The sequence below is a fragment of the Pan troglodytes genome, chromosome X (assembly GCF_028858775.2).
Source record: "Pan troglodytes isolate AG18354 chromosome X, NHGRI_mPanTro3-v2.0_pri, whole genome shotgun sequence".
In the NCBI taxonomy this organism is placed as follows: Eukaryota; Metazoa; Chordata; class Mammalia; order Primates; family Hominidae; genus Pan; species Pan troglodytes.
In genome coordinates this window covers 105,799,978-105,820,406 of record NC_072421.2, presented here as the reverse complement: position 1 = coordinate 105,820,406, position 20,429 = coordinate 105,799,978, and the positions used below count along the sequence as shown (strand labels likewise).

The 20,429-nt window shown below is 38.1% G+C and overlaps 1 protein-coding gene across 4 annotated transcripts in view; it reads left to right on the top strand.

Moving 5' to 3' along the window:
- The window catches only part of COL4A6 (collagen type IV alpha 6 chain), a 279,487-nt gene that overhangs the window by 104,920 nt on the left and 154,138 nt on the right, over positions 1-20,429 (top strand). For all 4 annotated transcript variants that reach the window (XM_016942901.4, XM_016942899.3, XM_016942898.4 and 1 more), the window contains exon 3: positions 18,807-18,887. In XM_016942901.4, the coding sequence (XP_016798390.2) occupies positions 18,807-18,887 (81 nt within the window). The remainder of the gene's footprint in view (positions 1-18,806; positions 18,888-20,429) is intronic.

Below are 20,429 nucleotides of genomic sequence, written 5' to 3'. Positions count from 1 at the left end.
TCTGTATTTCATTAAGTAGCTCTTAAAAGTAAGTTATGAAAACATCCAAAATCCCATTATCACACCAACAAAATTGACAATAATATAATATAATCGAATATCCAGACAATGTTCATATTTCCCCATTGTTTCATAAATGGATTTGCTTCCTTACATTTGAGTATCCAAATAAAGTCCCTACATTGTGATTGGATGATAAATCTCTTAAGTCATTGTATTTTTTAAGTTTTATTTTGTTTTTAAATTGACTCATAATTGTACATACTTAGAGGGTACAGTGGGATGTTTCCATACATATATAAATTGTGTAATGATCAAATCCTGGTAATTAACATATCCATCACCTCAAACACTTATCATTTCTTTGTGGTAAGACATTCAAATTCCTCTATTCTAGCTATTTTGAACTATACAAAATATTACTTTTGACTGCAGTCACCCTACTGTGCAGTAGAACACCAGAACTTATTCCTCGTCTCTAACTATAACTTTGTATCCATTGACCAACTTCTCTCCATCATTCCTAGCCCCCTTCCCACTCTCCTTAGCCCCTAGAAACCATTATTTTACTCTCTACTTCTGTGAGATCAACTTCTTTTAGATTTCACACATGAGATCATGTGGTATTTATTCTGTGTTTGACTTTTCTCACTTAACATAATATCATCTAGGCTTATCCATGTTGTTGCAAATGAGAAGATTTTGTTCTTTTTATGGCTGAGTAGCATTTCTCCATGTACATATGTACCACATTTTATTTATCCATCCATCCAATGATGGACACTTAGGTTGACTTCATATCTTGGCTATTGTGAATAGTGCTGCAATAAATCTGGGATCACAGATATCTCTTCAACATGATTTCATTTCCTTTGGATATTTCATATTCCTTTGGAATTGCCGGATCATGAAGTAGTTCTATTTCTAATTTTTTGAGGCATCTCCATACTGTTGTTCATAATGGCTTTAATCTGTAGCTTCTCCTCAATCTCTCTTTTTTCTCCCTGAAATATTTGTGGAAAAAACTGGATCATTTTGTCTTGTAAGTTTCCCACAGTTTTGATTTGTTGGTTGGTGTTGGCATTGGTATTGGTTGGTGCTGGTATTGTAAAGCTTTGGTAGTTAGATCTAGAGACTTAACCATATTCCATTTCTCTCTCTGTCTCTCTTTCTCTCCCTCTTCCTCTCTGCCTCCCTCCTTCTCTCCCCCTTTCCCTCTCCCCCTTCCACCCCCTCTTCCCCTTCCCCTCTTTCTGGAAAACTATTTAATCACGTAGTGTTTTATTCTTCCATCATTATTGATGTACAAAATGTCTGCAATGTCTGCTTGATCTTCTTTCTGAAATACTAGGAGCTGTTGATATCTATTACCTCAATCTATTACTTCACTGGGAGTTGCAAATGTTGATTCTGTAATTCTGTCTTTTCTTATGCATACTGTACTTGAATACTTTATTTAGGAGAAACATCCCTTCATTAATTTTTATGGTTATCCTGAGTTATAGTTCATTTAGGAAAGGCAGAATGAATGCTTGATTCCACTATCCTTTTTTTAACAAATTTAAAAAATAATTATTTCCCTGGCATCCTCCAAAAGTGACCTGTGAAGGGTTTTTTTGTGTGTAGGTTACCATTATGGATTCATGAAGTTCCAAATATTTTACAAATTTCATTGAATGCAGTTATCGTTATTAGTGTTCAGGCCATCACTTATTTGGGCAGTGGGAACCTATTCAGAATGACTTCTGAGTCCCTTTGCTGTGTTTTTTTTTAACAGTGTTACTGAGATATAACTGACTTATAGTAAACTGAACATATTTAAATTGTACAATTTAATAAGTTTAGGCTAGTATGTACAAGCATGAAAGCATCACCACAATGAAGATAATGAACATGTCCATTATCTGCAAAAGTTCCCTCATATTCCTTTGTAATAACTTCTCTCACTCCTCTCTGCCACCCCCCATCCTTGGGCAATAACAAATCTGTTTTCTGTCACTATAGATAAATTTTAATTTGCTAGAATTCTATGGAAATGGAAACATAAAATACATGTGCTTTTCTGCATAATTAAAAAATAATTACGCTTTTTACTCAGCACAATTATTTCGATACTCATTCATGATGCTGCCTGTACCAATAGCCCTGTATGACAAAGGTCCCCAACCCCCAGGACCGGTTGGGGACTGCTGACATATGAGATATGTCAGCAGTCCCCAACCTTTTGGGCACCAGGGACTGGTTTTGTGGAAGACAATTTTTCTATAGAAGGGGCCGGGGTGGGAGGTGTGGGGCGAGGGATGCTTACAGGATGAAACTATTCCACCTCAGATCATCAGGCATTAGTTAGATTCTCAAAAGGAGCATGCAACCTAGATTTCTTGCATGTGCAATTTTCAATAGGATTTGTGATCCTATGAGAATCTAATGCTACCACTCATCTGACAGGAGGCAGAACTCAGGTGCTCACATGCCCGCTGCTCACCTCCTGCTGTGCGGCCCAGTTCCTAACAGGCCACAGACAGGTACGGGTCTTTGTCCTGGGAGTTGGAGACCCCTGAGATATGTGATATGCAAATATTTTCTCTCAGTCTAGAGCTTATCTTTCCATTCTCATAAGAATATCATTCAAAAAGGAAGTTTTAATTTAGATGATGTCCAATTTCTTCATTTTTTTTCTTTCATGCTTCAAGTTTCTGGTGTTGTATCTAAATCTCTGCTTAATCTAAGAGGACAAAGATTTTCTCCTAATTTTTCTACTGGAAATTTTAAAGTCTCAGGCTTATATTTACATTTACAATATATTTTGAGTTAATTTTTGTACATAGTGTGAAGTATAGATCAAAGTTCATCATTTGTTTATTTTGCATATTGAATGTCCAATTGTTTCAGCACCATTTGTTTAAGACAATTCTTTCTCTACTGGACTACCACTGCAGCTTTGTCACAAATCAGTTGACTATATATATGTGGCTCTATTTCTGGACTCTATTCTGTTTCATTCATACTTTTGTCTATCTTTACACTCTCTTGACTGCTGTAGCTTCACAATAAGTCTTGAAGTAGGTCCTGTACGTCTTACAGCTTTTTCTTTTTCTAAGTTGTTTGGGCTATGCTAGGTCCTTTGGATTTTCATATACATGTTCAAATTGCACTGAGTTTATGATCATCAATTGAGGGAAAATTGATATCATAAAGATATCTTTCCATTTATTTAAGCCTTCTTTAATTTTCTCAGCAATTAACTTTGCCATGCAAAGCGACTGCACATCTTTTGTCAGATTTATTCCTAACTGTTTTATATATTTGATGTTATCATGTGACATTTTAATTTCAGTTTCCAATTGTTTGTTGCTAGTTTACAGAAATGCAACTAATTTTTGTATATTGACCTTGTATCATCCAGCATTACTAAACTCACTTATTAGTTCTAGTAGCTTTTTTGTAGATTTCATGCTATATTTTATATCGATCATGTTATCTGTGAATAAAGACTTGTTTTGCAACTTCCTTTTGAATATGGATGCCTTTTTTGCACTGGCTAGAACCTCTAGCACAATGTTGAGTAGAAGTGTAAATGTGGACATCTTTGCCTTGCCCCCAGTCTTAGCAGGGAAAGCATTCAGGCTTCCACCAACAGACACGATGATATCTGTAGTATTTTCCATAGATGCCTTTTAGCAGGTTAAAGAAGTTCCCTTCTATTTCTAGTTTGCTTTGAGTTTTTATCACAGTAGAGGCTGGATTTTCTCAAATTCTTTTTCTGCATCTATTGAGATAATCATAGGTTTTTTTTTTTTTCTTTTTGGTCTGCTAATATGGTGAGTTACACTGACTAATTTTTAGATGTTAAACCGAACTACCATTCCTGGAATAAACTGAACTTGGTCATAATGTACCATCATTTCTATATATTGTTAGGTTCAATTTTGTGAATTTTTGTTAAGAATTTTTGTATCTATATCCCTGAAAAATATTGGTCTGTAATGGTAATGCTGGACTCACAGAGTGAGTTAGAAATTAATCCCTCATCTTCGATTTTCTGGGAGAATTTGTGTAGGATCAATATATTTATTCCTTAAATGTTTGGTAGAAATCACCAGTGAGGCCATCTAGCCCAGGAATTTCCTTTATTGGAAGGTTTTTAACTGCAAATTCAATTTCTTTAATAGATAAGGGACTACTGGGATTTTCTACTTCTTCTTCAGTGAGATTTGGTAGTTTATGTCCTGCACGGGAATCACCAAAGATAAAGTCTTGCCACAGAAGGGCTTTTAAAAATTAGTTTTGCATCTCACTGTGGTTAGAAACAAAAAGAAAAGTAGATGAGTTTCAAAGTCATGAAATATGGAATTAGAGACAAAAATAGTGGACCACTCCTTCGCCTATGGCTTTGATTAAGCCCAAAAAGTTTAAACTGGAGTTTGAACTTTGCTTATGACATGCAGTACTTTTTTTCTAGCATGATGCTTTTTAAAGTCCATTCCCACCAACCAAGTAGACTACTTGACTTGTTTCTATTTTCTGCCTATGAGAAGGGATTAGGGCTGTTTCTCCTAATTTTAGAAATGTAGGCATACGTGACAAGTTGGTCTGTCTTGTTCATGCTGCAAGCAAAATGAAAATTAACTTCTGAAAGGATTTACAGCTTAATATTGCAGCCAAAAAATAGGTAAAAGTAATATGTTGTTCTTTGCAAATGAAGACAGAGGTCCTGGTGTATTTGCTGGGTTTTGTACTTTGTAGGATTTTTTTTTCCTTCTGATTTTTCCCCCTAGTCATGAGGGATGGATTTTCTATGAGGCACTCAATTTTCCTGGTTAGTCTTCTCCACATGTAATCTTTCCCCATCTGTGAGCAAGTTAAAACATCTTTTGCCTTATCAACACATGTAAGCCTTGTAGATAATTAACAAATAACAGAATTTGTGGTTTGAATCACAGATAAATAACAAATAGATCTTAAGTATAAGTATATCCCCAAATATTGCATGGAACATATACTAATTTGGGACATACTCATACTAAAAAGTTACTTGTGGTTTTTCTGAAATTCAAGCTTAATGTGCATCCTGTATTTTTATTTGCTAAATCTGAGTATTCCTCACATGCTCCCTATGACTAGCCTTGGGAAGTGTTGTTCTTTCATAGCTACTCAGTAAATTCTTACTAACAGAGGAAAAAGAGGCTTCTATTTTAAGAACATTATGGGCAACATTTAGTTTGCCTGTTTGTGTGTTAAATGTGGAAATGACCTGTATTTGTCTCCTATTCTGTCTCCTAATAGCTGCTACTACTGGAGAACTACACACATGAACTCACCATCTGTCTCAACTGGGCATTTGTTAGACTGTGTCCCACTAGTCCAAAAGACAGAAATGGCACTGCCCTTAACCATTTGGACTTAATAACAGAGGAGACAATCTGCCAGGATATTTCTAACGGGACACAGTCTCTGTCCTGGAATCCCAACCCTTCCTATTTCTGTAGGCTTAAAAACAAAATTCTTAATCTCCCAACTAGAAACATTAAAGGATTTTGTTTTCAACTTGTAATGATTTTCCTAAAGCTATCATGTTATAAATTAGCAGACAGGCTCTGTGCCAAGCCACTAAAGGCCATGACACTCACTGTATACTTAAGGTCTAGTAGCAAGAGTAAGCTCACACGATGTAGAAGGACATACAGTTTCTCCACGCATTGCGCAACTGAGGAAATTGAGGCCCAGCTCAATCACCTGAAATAATTTTGAGTATTTTTATTGGAAAACTATTGCCACAGTTTCTCTAAAGTAGTCAAAAAGGAAGGCTGTTAGAGTGAGCAACGAATACAACAGTGAAACATTAGCAGTGCTATTGTTGGAAAAGACAGAAAGTGAAATTTAAGAAAGGATGTGTGAATTGTGTGATATATGAGTTCTATCTCAGTAAAGTTTTTACAAAAAGGAAAAAGAACGGATGTGACCAGAATTTCGAGAGAAATGGATGAAACATGAAAGGTATTCCAGGAAAATGGAATAATAATAAATAGACTTCTATGACTAGAGGGGGTGACAGGTGGACTTGCAATGGTAGGTTGAGCCTAATTTTGAGTGCCCTTAAATATCATGCTTAAATTTTGAACTTTGTGGGTAATGGGGAGCTATCAAAGGCTTTTGAGTGAAGACAGAACAATCACATCCAAGTTTTAGAAGCATATCTTTTTATCTTCTCCAATGATACTTCTCACTTTCTCCTTTTGACTGCAGTTATCTCCTGTATCAAGCTTTTAGTTTCCTGAGTGCAAGGAACATGTTTTCTATATATTTGTCTTTTTTCCATAGTGCCCAACACAGTGCCTTTATACATAGCAGGTGTGCATTAAAGATTGTCTAGCAAGCACACATCAGGCCAGTACACAGCAGGCACTCAATAAATACTTGCCGAGTAAATGAATAAATGTAATCATTGCAATGCTAGTTATACCTCTACTTTCCCCTCCTACTTTGGAAAGCATATAAGAATGCAAATGAGTAGGAGTGACTCAATTACAGAAAGAAACATGAATCCCCTCTTAATTTTCTGAAAAATTAAGGGGAAGAATTTGTATTTTGACTATTATTACTAACAATTATTTTTGACACACATCATAACTGAATTTGTCACACAAGTGTGCCATGATGCTACTTGAAGGGTTTTCAGACAAAACAGATGACACTCAGTTAAATTTGAATTGCAGATACATAACAAATAGATCTTAAGTATAAGTATATCCCCAAATATTGCATGGAACATATACTAATTTGGGACATACTCATACTAAAAAGTTACTTGTGGTTTTTCTGAAATTCAAGCTTAATGTGCATCCTGTATTTTTATTTGCTAAATCTGAGTATTCCTCACATGCTCCCTATGACTAGCCTTGGGAAGTGTTGTTCTTTCATAGCTACTCAGTAAATTCTTACTAACAGAGGAAAAAGAGGCTTCTATTTTAAGAACATTATGGGCAACATTTAGTTTGCCTGTTTGTGTGTTAAGCATTTGCTTGTTGGATTTACTTTAAGGTCTAACTGGGTAGTACTATATCCCCTCAGGCCCTGGTTCATACTGGCTGGCTAGAGCTTTTCAAGTGAAACCTGGCATGCCTGTTCCTCTTCTACCCCTGATGCCATCAGTTGTTTTTATCTATGGTGTGAACACAGTTGAGCAGATGTTGGAGGGAAATGGCTTCCTGAAATATTCAGAAATGTCTGGTGTCAGCTTCTTCCTTAAAATAAAGTATAGGTGACAAGTCCCACATGGTAGGAAGCCAGCTCCCACAGATCACTTCCTTCTCTTCTCAGAGTCTTTCATTCATAAACTCATAGGGAGCTGTTCTTAAAAGGCAAATGCACATTAAACATGGGACAGAACCCAGCTTGGTTTAATGTGTGTTTGGATGTGTGTGTGTGTTTGTGTGTGTGTGTATGTGTGTGTGTGCCCGTGTGTGTGTATGTTCACATTTCAATGCAAAGGTTTTAGGTTTTGTTTTAGAATTGCTCAAAGTAAAGCCAGATTCTGTGTATTATTAGCAAGAAGTTCATAAATGTAGGGTGGTGTTAAACGGGGCCTAGTTTAAGGGAAGAGCTCTAAGATTTTGAGCCAAACCTGGTCTGAATTTATGCTGCTCCCTAGCTGACTGACCTTGGGAAGGCAAACTAACCCCTTGAAGCATCAGTTTTTTTATCTGTAAAATGATAATGGTAATAGTGCCTACCTCATAGTGGAGGTGGAACAGTTCAGTGAGATAACAAAAGTGAACTACTTAATTAGGCACATAACAGATGCTCACGGTAGCCATTATTGTGAATGTGGCCCCAGGATAGGTCTGATCTAGCCAAAGAGGCCTCAGAATTTCTGGACCCTGAGGCCACTGGCAGGGAATGAAGATTATATATATATATACCTCAGCATCTTGTATTATTTTTCTCTTTTAGATGTTTGGCTCTCTTCACTTTGTCACTTAACTAGCAAATGATACCAACTGTCTGAAACTCAGGATGTTTTTTTAATCTGGAAAATGGTCATATGAAAAATAATTCATTTCAAAAGTAGTTATAAGAATTATATATGAAGGTTATTTAGAAAATGTACACACAGTACAAATAATATTGTGAAGTAAGTAGAGTAATATTGATAAAAAGTACCCCCAAATAGGCACCTGTCAACACTCATCTTTTTTTTCCTGACTTTTTAAGTTTCAGGCCAATTCCTGGAACTAGTGGCAGCAGTTCCAATAAAAAACAACAACAACAAAAACAAAAAACAAAATGAAACAAAACAAAAAAACAAGAGTCACACAGTTGAAGGTATCTGGTTTCTTATCCCCACTCTGATACTTAACTTTCTATGTTGAAAAAGTCACTTAACAGCTGAGTTTTCATTTCCTCATCTTTAAAATGGGAATTAGTCATTGAATGAGAACCTATTAGGCATCCACATGCACAGTACTAGAGACTGTAATTGTAAATAATACCAGCTGACATAGATTGAACGTATTCTCAATATACCAAGCACTTGACAAAGAGCATCATCTTATTTAACCTCACTAAACCCTATAAAGTAAAATATCCCTATTTTATAGTTCAGGAAATTGAGGCTTAAAGGATTTCCATTGATTTGTCTTATAGTGAACCCAAGATCTTCATCTCAAAGGAACCTAATGTCTAGGAGGGTAGGTGAAGATATAAATAAATCATTGTAATGTTGCATACGTGTCTATGTCTCTACACAGACACATACATCTAAAATATCTATTTCAGATTTGTGGTGGAAAATCAAATGAGATTTTATGTGAAAGACATTTTGAAGAAACCTGAAGTTATTAAAAGGGGATAGTTTTATTATGCTGTATGAAACCAGGAATGAGCAGCCATTTCAACAACCATTTACTGTGCTAAGTCAAGACAAATTTATTATATTCCAAGGACTGTCTTGTTTTGCACTGTGCAGAGTATTAACAGAGCTAACGTCTTTACAGGACCACACCTTCTTTCTTCTGAGACATAGTCACAATCCTAAAACCGATGCATTTCTTTAACCCCGCCAGAGTCAATCATCCATTGATCCTACTACCTTTCTACTGCCCCTTGCCCACCGCCTGTGCTCAGTTCCTTCCACAGGAAACCTAGATCCTATGGTCCATAATCATAATCACTTCTTTCCATATACCCTTGACTCCCTTGCCCCTCTTTTCCTTTATCATCCTCACCTAGCAGACCCCAACCTTGATTAAATCCAACTCTTCCTCTAATCTTCATATGTATCCACGTGGCTGGACAAGTCTACCAAAAACCTCACAATATTGATAACTGATGTTCGTTTAAGTCCATTACCACCAAATTCAAGTGGGCCCTTAGAGCTGCCTTGCAGTCCTGCCACATTTCCCTAGTTCATGCCTTCTCCTTGCTCTCCTAACTGATCATGTCACACCTTATTTCTCCACAAACCTCCAGTAGCTCCTTCATGTTCTTATTCTCAGTTGATAACCTTGATTCTTGTTTCACTGAGAGGAAAAAATAAGTATGTTGAAGAGAATATCTGCATGCTTCCATTACCACATCAACTACCCTACCTGCATCTGTATTTATGTATTCTGCCTTCCCACCTGTCACTGTGGATGAACTTTCAATTCTCTTACCTAAGGGCATTCCATCAACTTCTGTATTAGATACCATCCTCTCTTGTACACTTAAAGTCATCCCCAACAATTCTTCCATCTCTCTCCTGTGTCAACACATATTCCCTCAAACTACTAATATATTTCAATATCTCCAATCTTAACAAAAAAATTAAACATACTTCTTACCCCATGTCCCTCTCTGGCTACAGTGCCATTTCTTCCATTCCCAATACCCCTTTAGATAATTGGCTATCCTGGATTACTCCAGTTCCTCACTTCCCACTCTGTATTGAACCCCTTGCAATCTGGCTTTTAGCCACACTAAGCCACTGAAATTTATCTGGTACAGATCACCACATTGCTAAATCCATTGGTATGTTTTCATATCTTGTCTTACTTGACCTGTCAACAATTTAAGTTTATCACTTTTTTTCCTCCTTGCTTTCCAGGACCCCTCTGGTTGTTGATTCTTTACTCATCTCACTGGCTACTCCCTCTCAGATTCCTTCTCAAGTACCTCCTCATGCTCTCTTAACACTGACATGCTTCAGTGCTTAATTCTAGGGTGTATTCTCTTCCCTTTATCTACCTTCACTCCCTTGGTAATCTCATCTACTTTGGAGGCTTTTTGTTTTTTTAGACAGGGTCTCACTCTGTCACTCAGGCTGGGTGCAGTGGCACGATCAGCCTCAAACTCCTGGGCTCCAGTGATCCTCCTGCCTCAGCCTCCTGAGTAGCTGGGACTACAGGCACATGCCATCACACCTGTCTAATTTTTTTGTAGAGATGGGGTATCACCATGTTGCCCAGGCTGGTCTCGAACTCCTCGGCTCAAGCGATCCCCCTGCCTTGGCTTCCCAAAGTGCTGGGATTACAAATTACAGACACAAGCCACCACACCTAACCCCTTGGCTTTATATAGCAATGATAGCAGAGATGGTGATCTCCAGATAAACCATGTTCTCTCCTACTCTCCATGTTGTTAGGTTTTCCAGTATGTCTGGTTCTTTCTAAAGAGAATATGAACACAAGAGATGTATCACTTCCAGTAATGGGGAATTAAGAGCAGTTACTAGGATCTGAGATAGTGGAGTTGCTAGACAAAAGCAGCTTGGAAATCCAAGTCACCTTTGGAGAAGGCCACTAAGAGGAGCTGCTTGTGTCTTATTGGATTATGACTCTATAAATTGCCTTGGGCAGTATGGCCATTTTCACGATATTGATTCTTCCTACCCATGAGCATGGAATATTCTTCCATTTGTTTGTATCCTCTTTTATTTCATTGAGCAGTGGTTTGTAGTTCTCCTTGAAGAGGTCCTTCACGTCCCTTGTAAGCTGGATTCCTGGGTATTTTATTCTCTTTGAAGCAATTGTGAATGGGAGTTCACTCATGATTTGGCTCTCTGTTTGTCTGTTATTGGTGTATAAGAATGCTTGTGATTTTTGTACATTAATTTTGTATCCTGAGACTTTGCCGGAGTTGCTTATCAGCTTAAGGAGATTTTGGGCTGAGACAATGGGGTTTTCTAGATATACAATCATGTCGTCTGCAAACAAGGACAATTTGACTTCCTCTTTTCCTAATTGAATACCATTTATTTCCTTCTCCTGCCTAATTGCCCTGGCCAGAACTTCCAACACTATGTTGAATAGGAGTGGTGAGAGAGGGCATCCCTGTCTTGTGCCAGTTTTCAAAGGGAATGCTTCCAGTTTTTGCCCATTCATTATGATACTGGCTGTGGGTTTGTCATAGATAGCTCTTATTATTTTGAGATACGTCCCATCAATACCTAATTTATTGAGAGTTTTTAGCATGAAGGGTTGTTGAATTTTGTCAAAGGCCTTTTCTGCATCTATTGAGATAATCATGTGGTTTTTGTCTTTGGTTCTGTTTATATGCTGGATTACATTTATTGATTTGCATATATTGAATCAGCCTTGCATCCCAGGGATGAAGCCCTCTTGATCATGGTGGATAACAAGGTAATTTATAGATTCAATGCCATCCCCATCAAGCTACCAATGACTTTCTTCACAGAATTGGAAAAAACTACTTTAAAGTTCATATGGAACCAAAAAAGAGCCCACATCACCAAGTCAATTCTAAGCCAAAAGAACAAAGCTGGAGGCATCACGCTACCTGACTTCAAACTATACTACAAGGCTACAGTCACCAAAACAGCATGGTACTGGTACCAAAACAGAGATATAGATCAATGGAACAGAGCAGAGCCCTCAGAAATAACGCCACGTATCTACAACTATCTGATCTTTGACAAACCTGAGAAAAACAAGCAATGGGGAAAGGATTCCCTATTTAATAAATGGTGCTGGGAAAACTGGCTAGCCATATGTAGAAAGCTGAAACTGGATCCCTTCCTTACACCTTATACAAAAATTAATTCAAGATGGATTAAAGACTGAAACATTAGACCTAAAACCATAAAAACCCTAGAAGAAAACCTAGGCATTACCATTCAGGATTATGACAAAAGTGAGAAATCAAACTTTGTGTGCTAAACCATTGCGATCTTAAGTTTGTTACCACAACGTAGTCAAGTCTATACTGACTAAGGCATCTTCCTTGAATTCCAGACTTCCATAGCCAGCTACTCAACTCCTCCATTTGAATATCTTATACACATCTCAAAACCAGAATTCCTGATGCTTCCCAAGCAAGCTTCTCCAACAGTTTTCTCCATCTGAATAAATGGCAGTTGCATCCTTGTAGTTGCCTAGTACAGAAACTTTGGAGTCATTCTTGACTTCTCCCTTTCAGTCACATCCCACATCCAATCCATCAGCAAATCCTAGCAGCTCTACCTTTAAAACATACCTAGAATCATTTTACTTCTGTCAGACTCTATAACTGCCTCTCTGTTATAAACATCCATCATCCTGCTGAACTACCACAACAGTCTCCTAGGTGGCCTTTCTGCTTCTGTGCTTGCCCCACTACAGTTCACATGGCAGCTTGAGTAATCCTCCTTAAAAAGTAAATCAACTGGTGTCACTCATATGTTCCAAGCCCTTCAGTGGATTTCCAGGGGCAAAGCTCTTACATTGGTCTATGAAATCTTCTATGATCTGGCTCTTGCTCCAACTCTGGCTTTACCATGTATCCCATCCCCCTATTCACTGAACTCCAGGCTTCTGGCCTCCTTGCTGTAGCCAAAACATCAAGCATATTCTCTCATTTACTGCCTTTGCACTTGCTGTTCCCTTTGCCTAGAATACTCTTTCCTCAGATATTCACATAACTCATTCCTTCATCTTCTATAGCAGTGTTTCTGAAACATTATGTGCATCAGAATCACCTGAAGGGCTTGTTAAAACATAGATTTCTGAGCCCCACCCTAAAGTTTATGATTCAGTGGATCGTGGAGGAGACAAGAATTTACAACTCTAACAATTTCCCAGGACTGATGATTCTGGGCCAAGGACTGTGCTTTGAAAAACACTGTTTTCTGCTCAGAAGTCCCCTTATAAGCAAGGCCTTCTCTGACTTCCCTATATAAAATAACAACCTAACCCCAACACTTCCTACCCTCTTACCCAATTTAGTTTCCTCCATAATACAGATCAACTGACAAATATGTATGTAATATTCATTTACTGTTTGTCTTCCCTCTAAATTTTAAACACCATGAAAACAAGGACTTGGTTTCACTTATGGCTGTATGATACTGCCACTATCACCCATCTCTAACACAGTGCCTAGTACATAGTAGGCACTTAATAAATATTTGTTGAATGAATGGTGAGAATAAAATTATACACAGCCAGTCTTCTGTGACCTAAGCTTCTGGAGAAAATTGCTCAGAAGATAACTGGCCTTTGCAATGCAATCACTTCAGCTAAGCCTCTGTTACTTCCTATCTTGCTTCCTGGGTTACCTTTTGCATCATTGTCATCCTTGCCAACCCCCATGCAAGAAAGCACTGGTGATGCCTAGAAAAGCCTATTGGTTGGTGGTAGAGGCACTGTGATGTAATTCTTTATTTCAGGAGACCCAGGAGAAACGAAGAATCCCAAGTGATGCTGATCTCTAACACTTGTAACTCAATTGTTCTGAGAGCGATTATTTCACAGCCCTTCACTGAATATCTGCTGTGACAGGGCTGCAGAGAAGCATAAGACATGGTCCTGATCCCAGTCTGATGGCAGAATCAAATTGAGTAAAATACTGCAAAACTCCATCAGCAAAGAGAAGAGAGTAAGAACTGCTCCTGAAATTGCTGAGAGGGAGGCAGAGTATAAGGGTGTCTTCACCAAAAAGATGGTTGAGCTGGGTTTAAAAGAATGAATAGAAGTTTTGTTTGTGGTAAAGGGAGTAGGAAAACATTTTAGACATAGGAACCAGCATCAGCAAAAGGATAGATGTGTGGAGTAGAGATTATATTTAAAATATTTAGCAATATTTAGGGTTATGGTTTAGCAAACCCTAACCTTTAACCCTAATTGCTAAATATTTTTAGCATTTAAAAATAATTTTGGAGGCCGATGTGGGAGGATCACTTCAGGCCAGGAGTTCGAGATCAGCCTGGCCAACATGGCGAAACCCCATCTCTACTAAAAATACAAAAATTAGCTGGGTGTGGCGACAGGTGCCTGTAATCCCAGCTACTCGGGAAGCTGAGACAGAGAATGGCTTGAACCTGGGAGGTGGAGGCTGCAGTGAGCCCAGGTCGCACCACTGCACTCCAGCCTGGGTGACAGAGTGATACTCCATCTCAAAAAATAGTTAAGTGAGTGCAGTGATTCTCTGAAATGAGAAATAACTTGTGGTGGTGATCTGGGGGAAAAATGTACAATCTTCCCTTTATTTACTAGGCATTTTTATTCAGTAACAATAAAACCATGAAAAATTCATTTCAATGTATAAAATGTGATTATGTTCTTGATTCAGATAATTACATATACAGACATCAACAAATCCAAATGGACATCCTGACCAAGCAAAGTGAACATCAGCTATAGACAAACTGGCATGATCATACCAGTGCACAGCACTTGATAAGGAGCTCCAGAGAGAGACCAGAATGTTGCAAAAAATGCTGAGTAGTCTAGTATAGCTACTGTTAATATAATAATAATAGCTGACACTTAGTGCATACTATAAGCCAGGTACTATGTTTTGCATGCTTAATCTTATTGAGTCCTCCACTCAAACTCTGTACAGTAGATACTGTTGCCATCCTCATTTTACAGATAGGAAAATTGGGTTTCAGAGAGATAAAATCAGTTGCCTAAGTTCATCCAACTCGGAAATATTAGAGCTGGGATTTAAACCTGTACAGACTGACTCCAGAACTTATATTCCTAATTAAGGGATACTGCCTCAGATATTGGCTAGACCATAGTTTTGCCCCTTAACACTGTGGTTTTATACAAAGGAGTAAAATAAATTGACTTTTCCCTTATAAACGTTATGGTCTGGATGAGGAAACAAGACTCTCAGCTATGCAACCTTAGGAACATTGCAAAGACTCTCCCATAACAACATGAGACACTTACCCAGTGAATGGGACTTAGGGAGTATTGTGGTTCACCGAAGCTGAAGTGGTCATGGAAAATATAGAACTTGAATTTGGCCTTGAGAGGTACGGAACAGTAGGAAGAATATTGCATTATATTCAGAAGTGTTAGAATCCACTTGTTAACAGTGTGACCCAAGCCAAAATAATCTTCTTCAGTGTTATCATCTGTAAAATGGGTGATTTGGATTAGACCAATACTTCTTAACAAAAGTACACCCCAGGAGGTATTTTGGAACTTGTGAGGCCATTTGTGATTGTCAAAATGATCAGGGAGTCAGGGACACTTACTAGGTGGCTGCCAGGAATGACAGGTGTTCTGAATACTATGCATCCTGAAGGATAGAGAAGACCTCTGGATATTCATGGAGATGAAAACTGTTTATAATTATTTAAGTCTAGAACATAACCACATTTTACATATTGAAATGAAGTTTTTCTTGGTTTTCTTGTTACAAATAAAACTGCCCAGTAAATAAAGGGAAGATTGTACTTCCTGTCCCCCACCCACGATCATCACCATGAGTTGTTTATCATTTGAGAGAATCACTGCACTTACTAATAGCAACTGCATTCATGATACTTGAATCATCAATACTACATCCCAGTGTCATTCTGTGTCAGCAGCCTGTTACATTCATAATAATTCTCTATAGAGCTGTTGGCCTCTGACTACCACTTCATGACATCTTCTAATATAGCCATGTATGAGCTTTTATATATTGAAATACATATCTTTTTAATATAAATTACTTTTCTTCTTTTTTTTTCTTTGCAATACAGTTAGGGCATAATATGTGCTTTTAAAATTTTTGCTTAATTAGGAGATATACCTAATGCTAAATGACGAGTTAATGGGTGCAGCACACCGACATGGCACATGTATACATATGTAACAAACCTGCACGTTGTGCACATGTACCCTAAAACTTAAAGTATAATAATAATAAGATTTAAAAAATTTTTTTGCTTACATTTTTATTATAACTTATTCCTATGAATTTATTTTTAGGATAGCAAGGGAGAGTAATAATTATAATAAAAATAATAAAGTACTGCTCGGATAGAGTTAAGAACCACTGTATTAGATGATCTCCCAAAGCCTTTCCAGTTTTAATTTTCTTGGGTATAAGATGGGCTTGATCTTGAGAGAAAAGGGAGAGCATTCCAAGGTGGAAATGACACCAGCCACATGGCCTGGTCAAGCAGGGGGTGGAGTGTCCCCAGACAAGCCAGGATAAGGCAGAGGCTTCTCAGGTCTAGTCTGGTCATGTTCCCTGGAAGCCTGCCTTCACTCCTCCCACCTCACTGTAATTGAAGACTCCTGGGGAAACTGCCAGGGCTGGCATTACAGGAAATTGCCTTGTGGCCAACAGGGCTTCTCTGGTTACTTTCCTCAGTGACAAAGGACAGTGATGATTTCCTGTCTGTTAGCTGAGTGTCTTTGCCTCCTTGTTCTGGCGAGTTCCTAAGAAACCTTAGCTTCTGATTCTTATGGTTTTGTTCAGCTCCTGCTATTGTTTTTTTTTCCCTGTCTTATCCAGTTCCCTTGCTTCCAGCCTCTTTGCTCCATGCTTGAGGGGTCCGAAAATTTTTCATCTACTATAGACCAATTTTATGGAACACTCAAACAGACATTGTTTGGAAGTAGGCCATAGCTCCAAATAGATGCCATTTCAACTTTGGCAACACCTGTCAAGTTCTCTTCCTTGAAGGGGATGACTTTTATCACTTAATATTATGTATTATTTTGTATTCTTAATAATTATATGTGCTTGTTGAAGACTGCTTAGAAAACACAGAAATGTATGGAGAAGGAAATACAAATTATCCATAATACCAAGAAATATAGTACTCAACATTAGACAAGGGTATCAGCATAGGTGAAGATAAAATTCAATGCTGCTCTCTCAGTTCTCTCTTGTATTCCAGCCCCTAGCTTCCTCCTGCCAGAGTACCTCTTGATCTCACCCTTATTAAAACTTGCCTGTCCTATATTCCATAAAATGGAAGGTAAACTGGAAAGTGTGCAATAACACTTACCATGTCAAGGGCTTATAAGAGAGATAAAATATAACGTATAAGGAAGGTGTTTGGAATCTAAAATAGTAATATTTTGTCATAGGTTTGCCATCTTTACCTTATTACCAAGGTGTTGTGATGATAAAGTGTTGTGGGAATGTCTAAAGAGATAAGAGACCTTCTGAGAAATTCACAGTGCTCTCTAGGAATTAGGAAAAGGCACACAGTACACAGAGGCAAGAATGATTAAGTGTGAGGTCAGCTCATAAATATGCCTTTCTCTTTGGAAAAAACATCCAACATTAAACAAAAAAGTTGGATGGTACTAAATCCATCCCAGAGATAAAGTTCTTGTTACAGATAACAGTTAGAATTTATGTTTTCCTCTTTTCCCAAGGTGGATATGGTCAGAATGGCAGTTTTTCTCATTGTTGAGTCCTTGTATTGAGGTTCTGGTAGACAAAGGACTTAGAAAACACTAAGGCTTAAGGGTTAAGGTCAAGACTTTGGAGTTAGTCAGACCCGAGTTCAAATCCTAACTCCATTAATATAGTCACCAAAAATTCCTTGAGTGTCATCCATGGTTTCAGACATTGGAGATGCAGTGTTGGACAAAACAATGAAGTCCCTACTTACATGAAGCTTACATTCTAGTAGGAGTAAAGAGAATGTCTAACGATGAAAAGGTAATGAAATGATATGATTGGAAGTAACAGGAGACTCAGCAATGGCCTCTCTGAGAATGGACAATTGAACTGAGACCTGAGTGATGAAAAGAGGCCAGGATTTTAAAAAAAATATCTAGGAGAAGAACATTGCAGAAAAAAGTAACAGCGAGGGCAGAGGCCCTGAGGCAGGAACAGGCTTGATGTTTTTAATGAACAGAATGAACGCCCTCCTGTGTGACTGAAGCAGAGTGGGCCAGAGAGAAAGGAGATGAGGTTGGTGAGGATCAGCACATGGCAGGTCATGTGGGGGCCTTGCAGAAATTCAGCTAGCAATCATCACCATCAATCAGAGGAGAGGCAAAAATGAAGTTAGAGAGCTTGGGGGGTACTGTAAAATACCAACTGAGGAATTTGGATCTGACTAACTGGGCATGGGAGTGCCACTGTAAGGTGTGAATTGTGTGCTGAAATGGAGTTTGAGGAGAACAATTCCGAGAGCAGAGTACAAGGTAGCCATTTTCATTTGTCACTACATATCTAGCACTTGAATTTCACTCAAGTTATCTGCTACAGCTACTTCTTTACCAATGAGTGCAAATCCATAAGTCACTGGACACCTGTTTTCACAGGAATATGTCTAGAGTCTATTTCCAGCCCCCAAGTAAAGATATTCTGTTGTATATTGTGCCTGGAATTTCTACCAGTGAGGAGATGTCTAAAGCAAAGTTCTCAAACCGGCTATTTATTTGATGAGGTATAGACCTGAACTAAAAGGATGCTAGCTTAAGTTTAGTTTTTATTTCATTTGACTACTGACAACATCAGATAAGATCATTAAGCCGCAATAGATTTACTTGGTAAAGAAGCTAAGAGTTAGGTTTGCTGGGACAACATTGCTTCTTGGTTCACATGGCTTATTAACTTTTTCCTTTTTTTAATAGGGAGAGAAGTCTTATGGAAAGCCATGTGGGGGCCAGGACTGCAGTGGGAGCTGTCAGTGTTTTCCTGAGAAAGGAGCGAGAGTAAGTTGCTTATTTCATTGTTGAAAGACAAATAGTGGCATGGGAGCTGTTATCTGTTTTCTTTAGAAATAAACTGCTTAGAATTTACTCTTATGACCTCATGGAACAAGCAAAGTGATGAGGACCAGCTGGAAGGAGCTTTGCTAAGTAATGATAGTCAGAGTTAGATTGGTCAAACTCTCTGAGGTACCAAGAAGAGGTTTCCTTCATTCACTTAATGCCAAGGTTTCCTCAGAGTTTCATCTGGAGTTTTTCCAAAAGCCAATTAGGTTGTAGAGAGCCAGATTGTGACAATGTTTGTAGATAAGTGTACATTTTCATAGCTCACTTGATTCTTCCCTCCCAGTCTGGGGAACAGGTGTTCCAATTGTTATCTACAGACTGTGGATGTGACTTGTCCAAAATCACCCTGCTTGTTAGTGATAGACTCAAGAGAACAAGGTAGCCATAAAGTCCAAAAATATAGGTGATGATACATAAAGAATGGTTTATAGGTATTAAATTACAACATAGGATACGTTTTAAAATGTTGTGACACAGTCCGTGTATTGTCCCTCATTAGCAATGCACAGTTCGAATTGTTGTGCAAATTGCAATGAACTCAGTCATTGACACAACATTTCTATCAATCCCTGAATATGCATAGCCCCTAGATATTTGTATCTATGATTTTCACTGAAATAAATGCATTTTTATTATAACCCAGGAAAAGTGGTGAAAGGGGTTCAATCTGAAAAAAAATTAGACACATACACAAGTTGAGCATCCCTAATTCAAAAATCTGAAATCTGAAATGTTTCAAAACCCAACATTTCCTGAGTACTGATGTGACACTCAGAGGAGATGCTCATTGGAGCATTTTGGATTTTGGATTTTTGGACTAGGGATGATCAATCTGTGTGTGTGTGTGTGTATGTGTGTGTGTGTGTGTGTGTGTGTGTGTTTCCAGGATTAATGGCCATCCTACAGAGTTCAGAACTTCCCATTTCTAGCATTGTGAATACACTCTCATCACACTCAAAGAAGACTAAGGGCTTATACTGTCAAAATAAGGTAGTACTATAAATAGGTCAACCAAACTTTCAAACCCATAGCCAAACAGGGAACACAGTGACCGTTCCACCTTCTCTTTCATTATCTTACATTTGGGGTAAAGTAAAATATCAAAACCACTATGAGATATCATCTCACACCAGTTAGAATGGCAATCATTAGAAAGTCAGGAAACAACAGGTGCTGGAGAGGATGTGGAGAAATAGGAACACTTTTACACTGTTGGTGGGACTGTAAACTAGTTCAACCATTGTGGAAGTCAGTGTGGCGATTCCTCAGGGATCTAGAACTAGAAATACCATTTGACCCAGCCATCCCATTACTGGGTATATACCCAAAGGACTATAAATCATGCTGCTATAAAGACACATGCACACGCATGTTTATTGTGGCATTATTCACAATAGCAAAGACTTGGAACCAACCCAAATGTCCAACAATGATAGACTGGATTAACAAAATGTGGCACATATACACCATGGAATACTA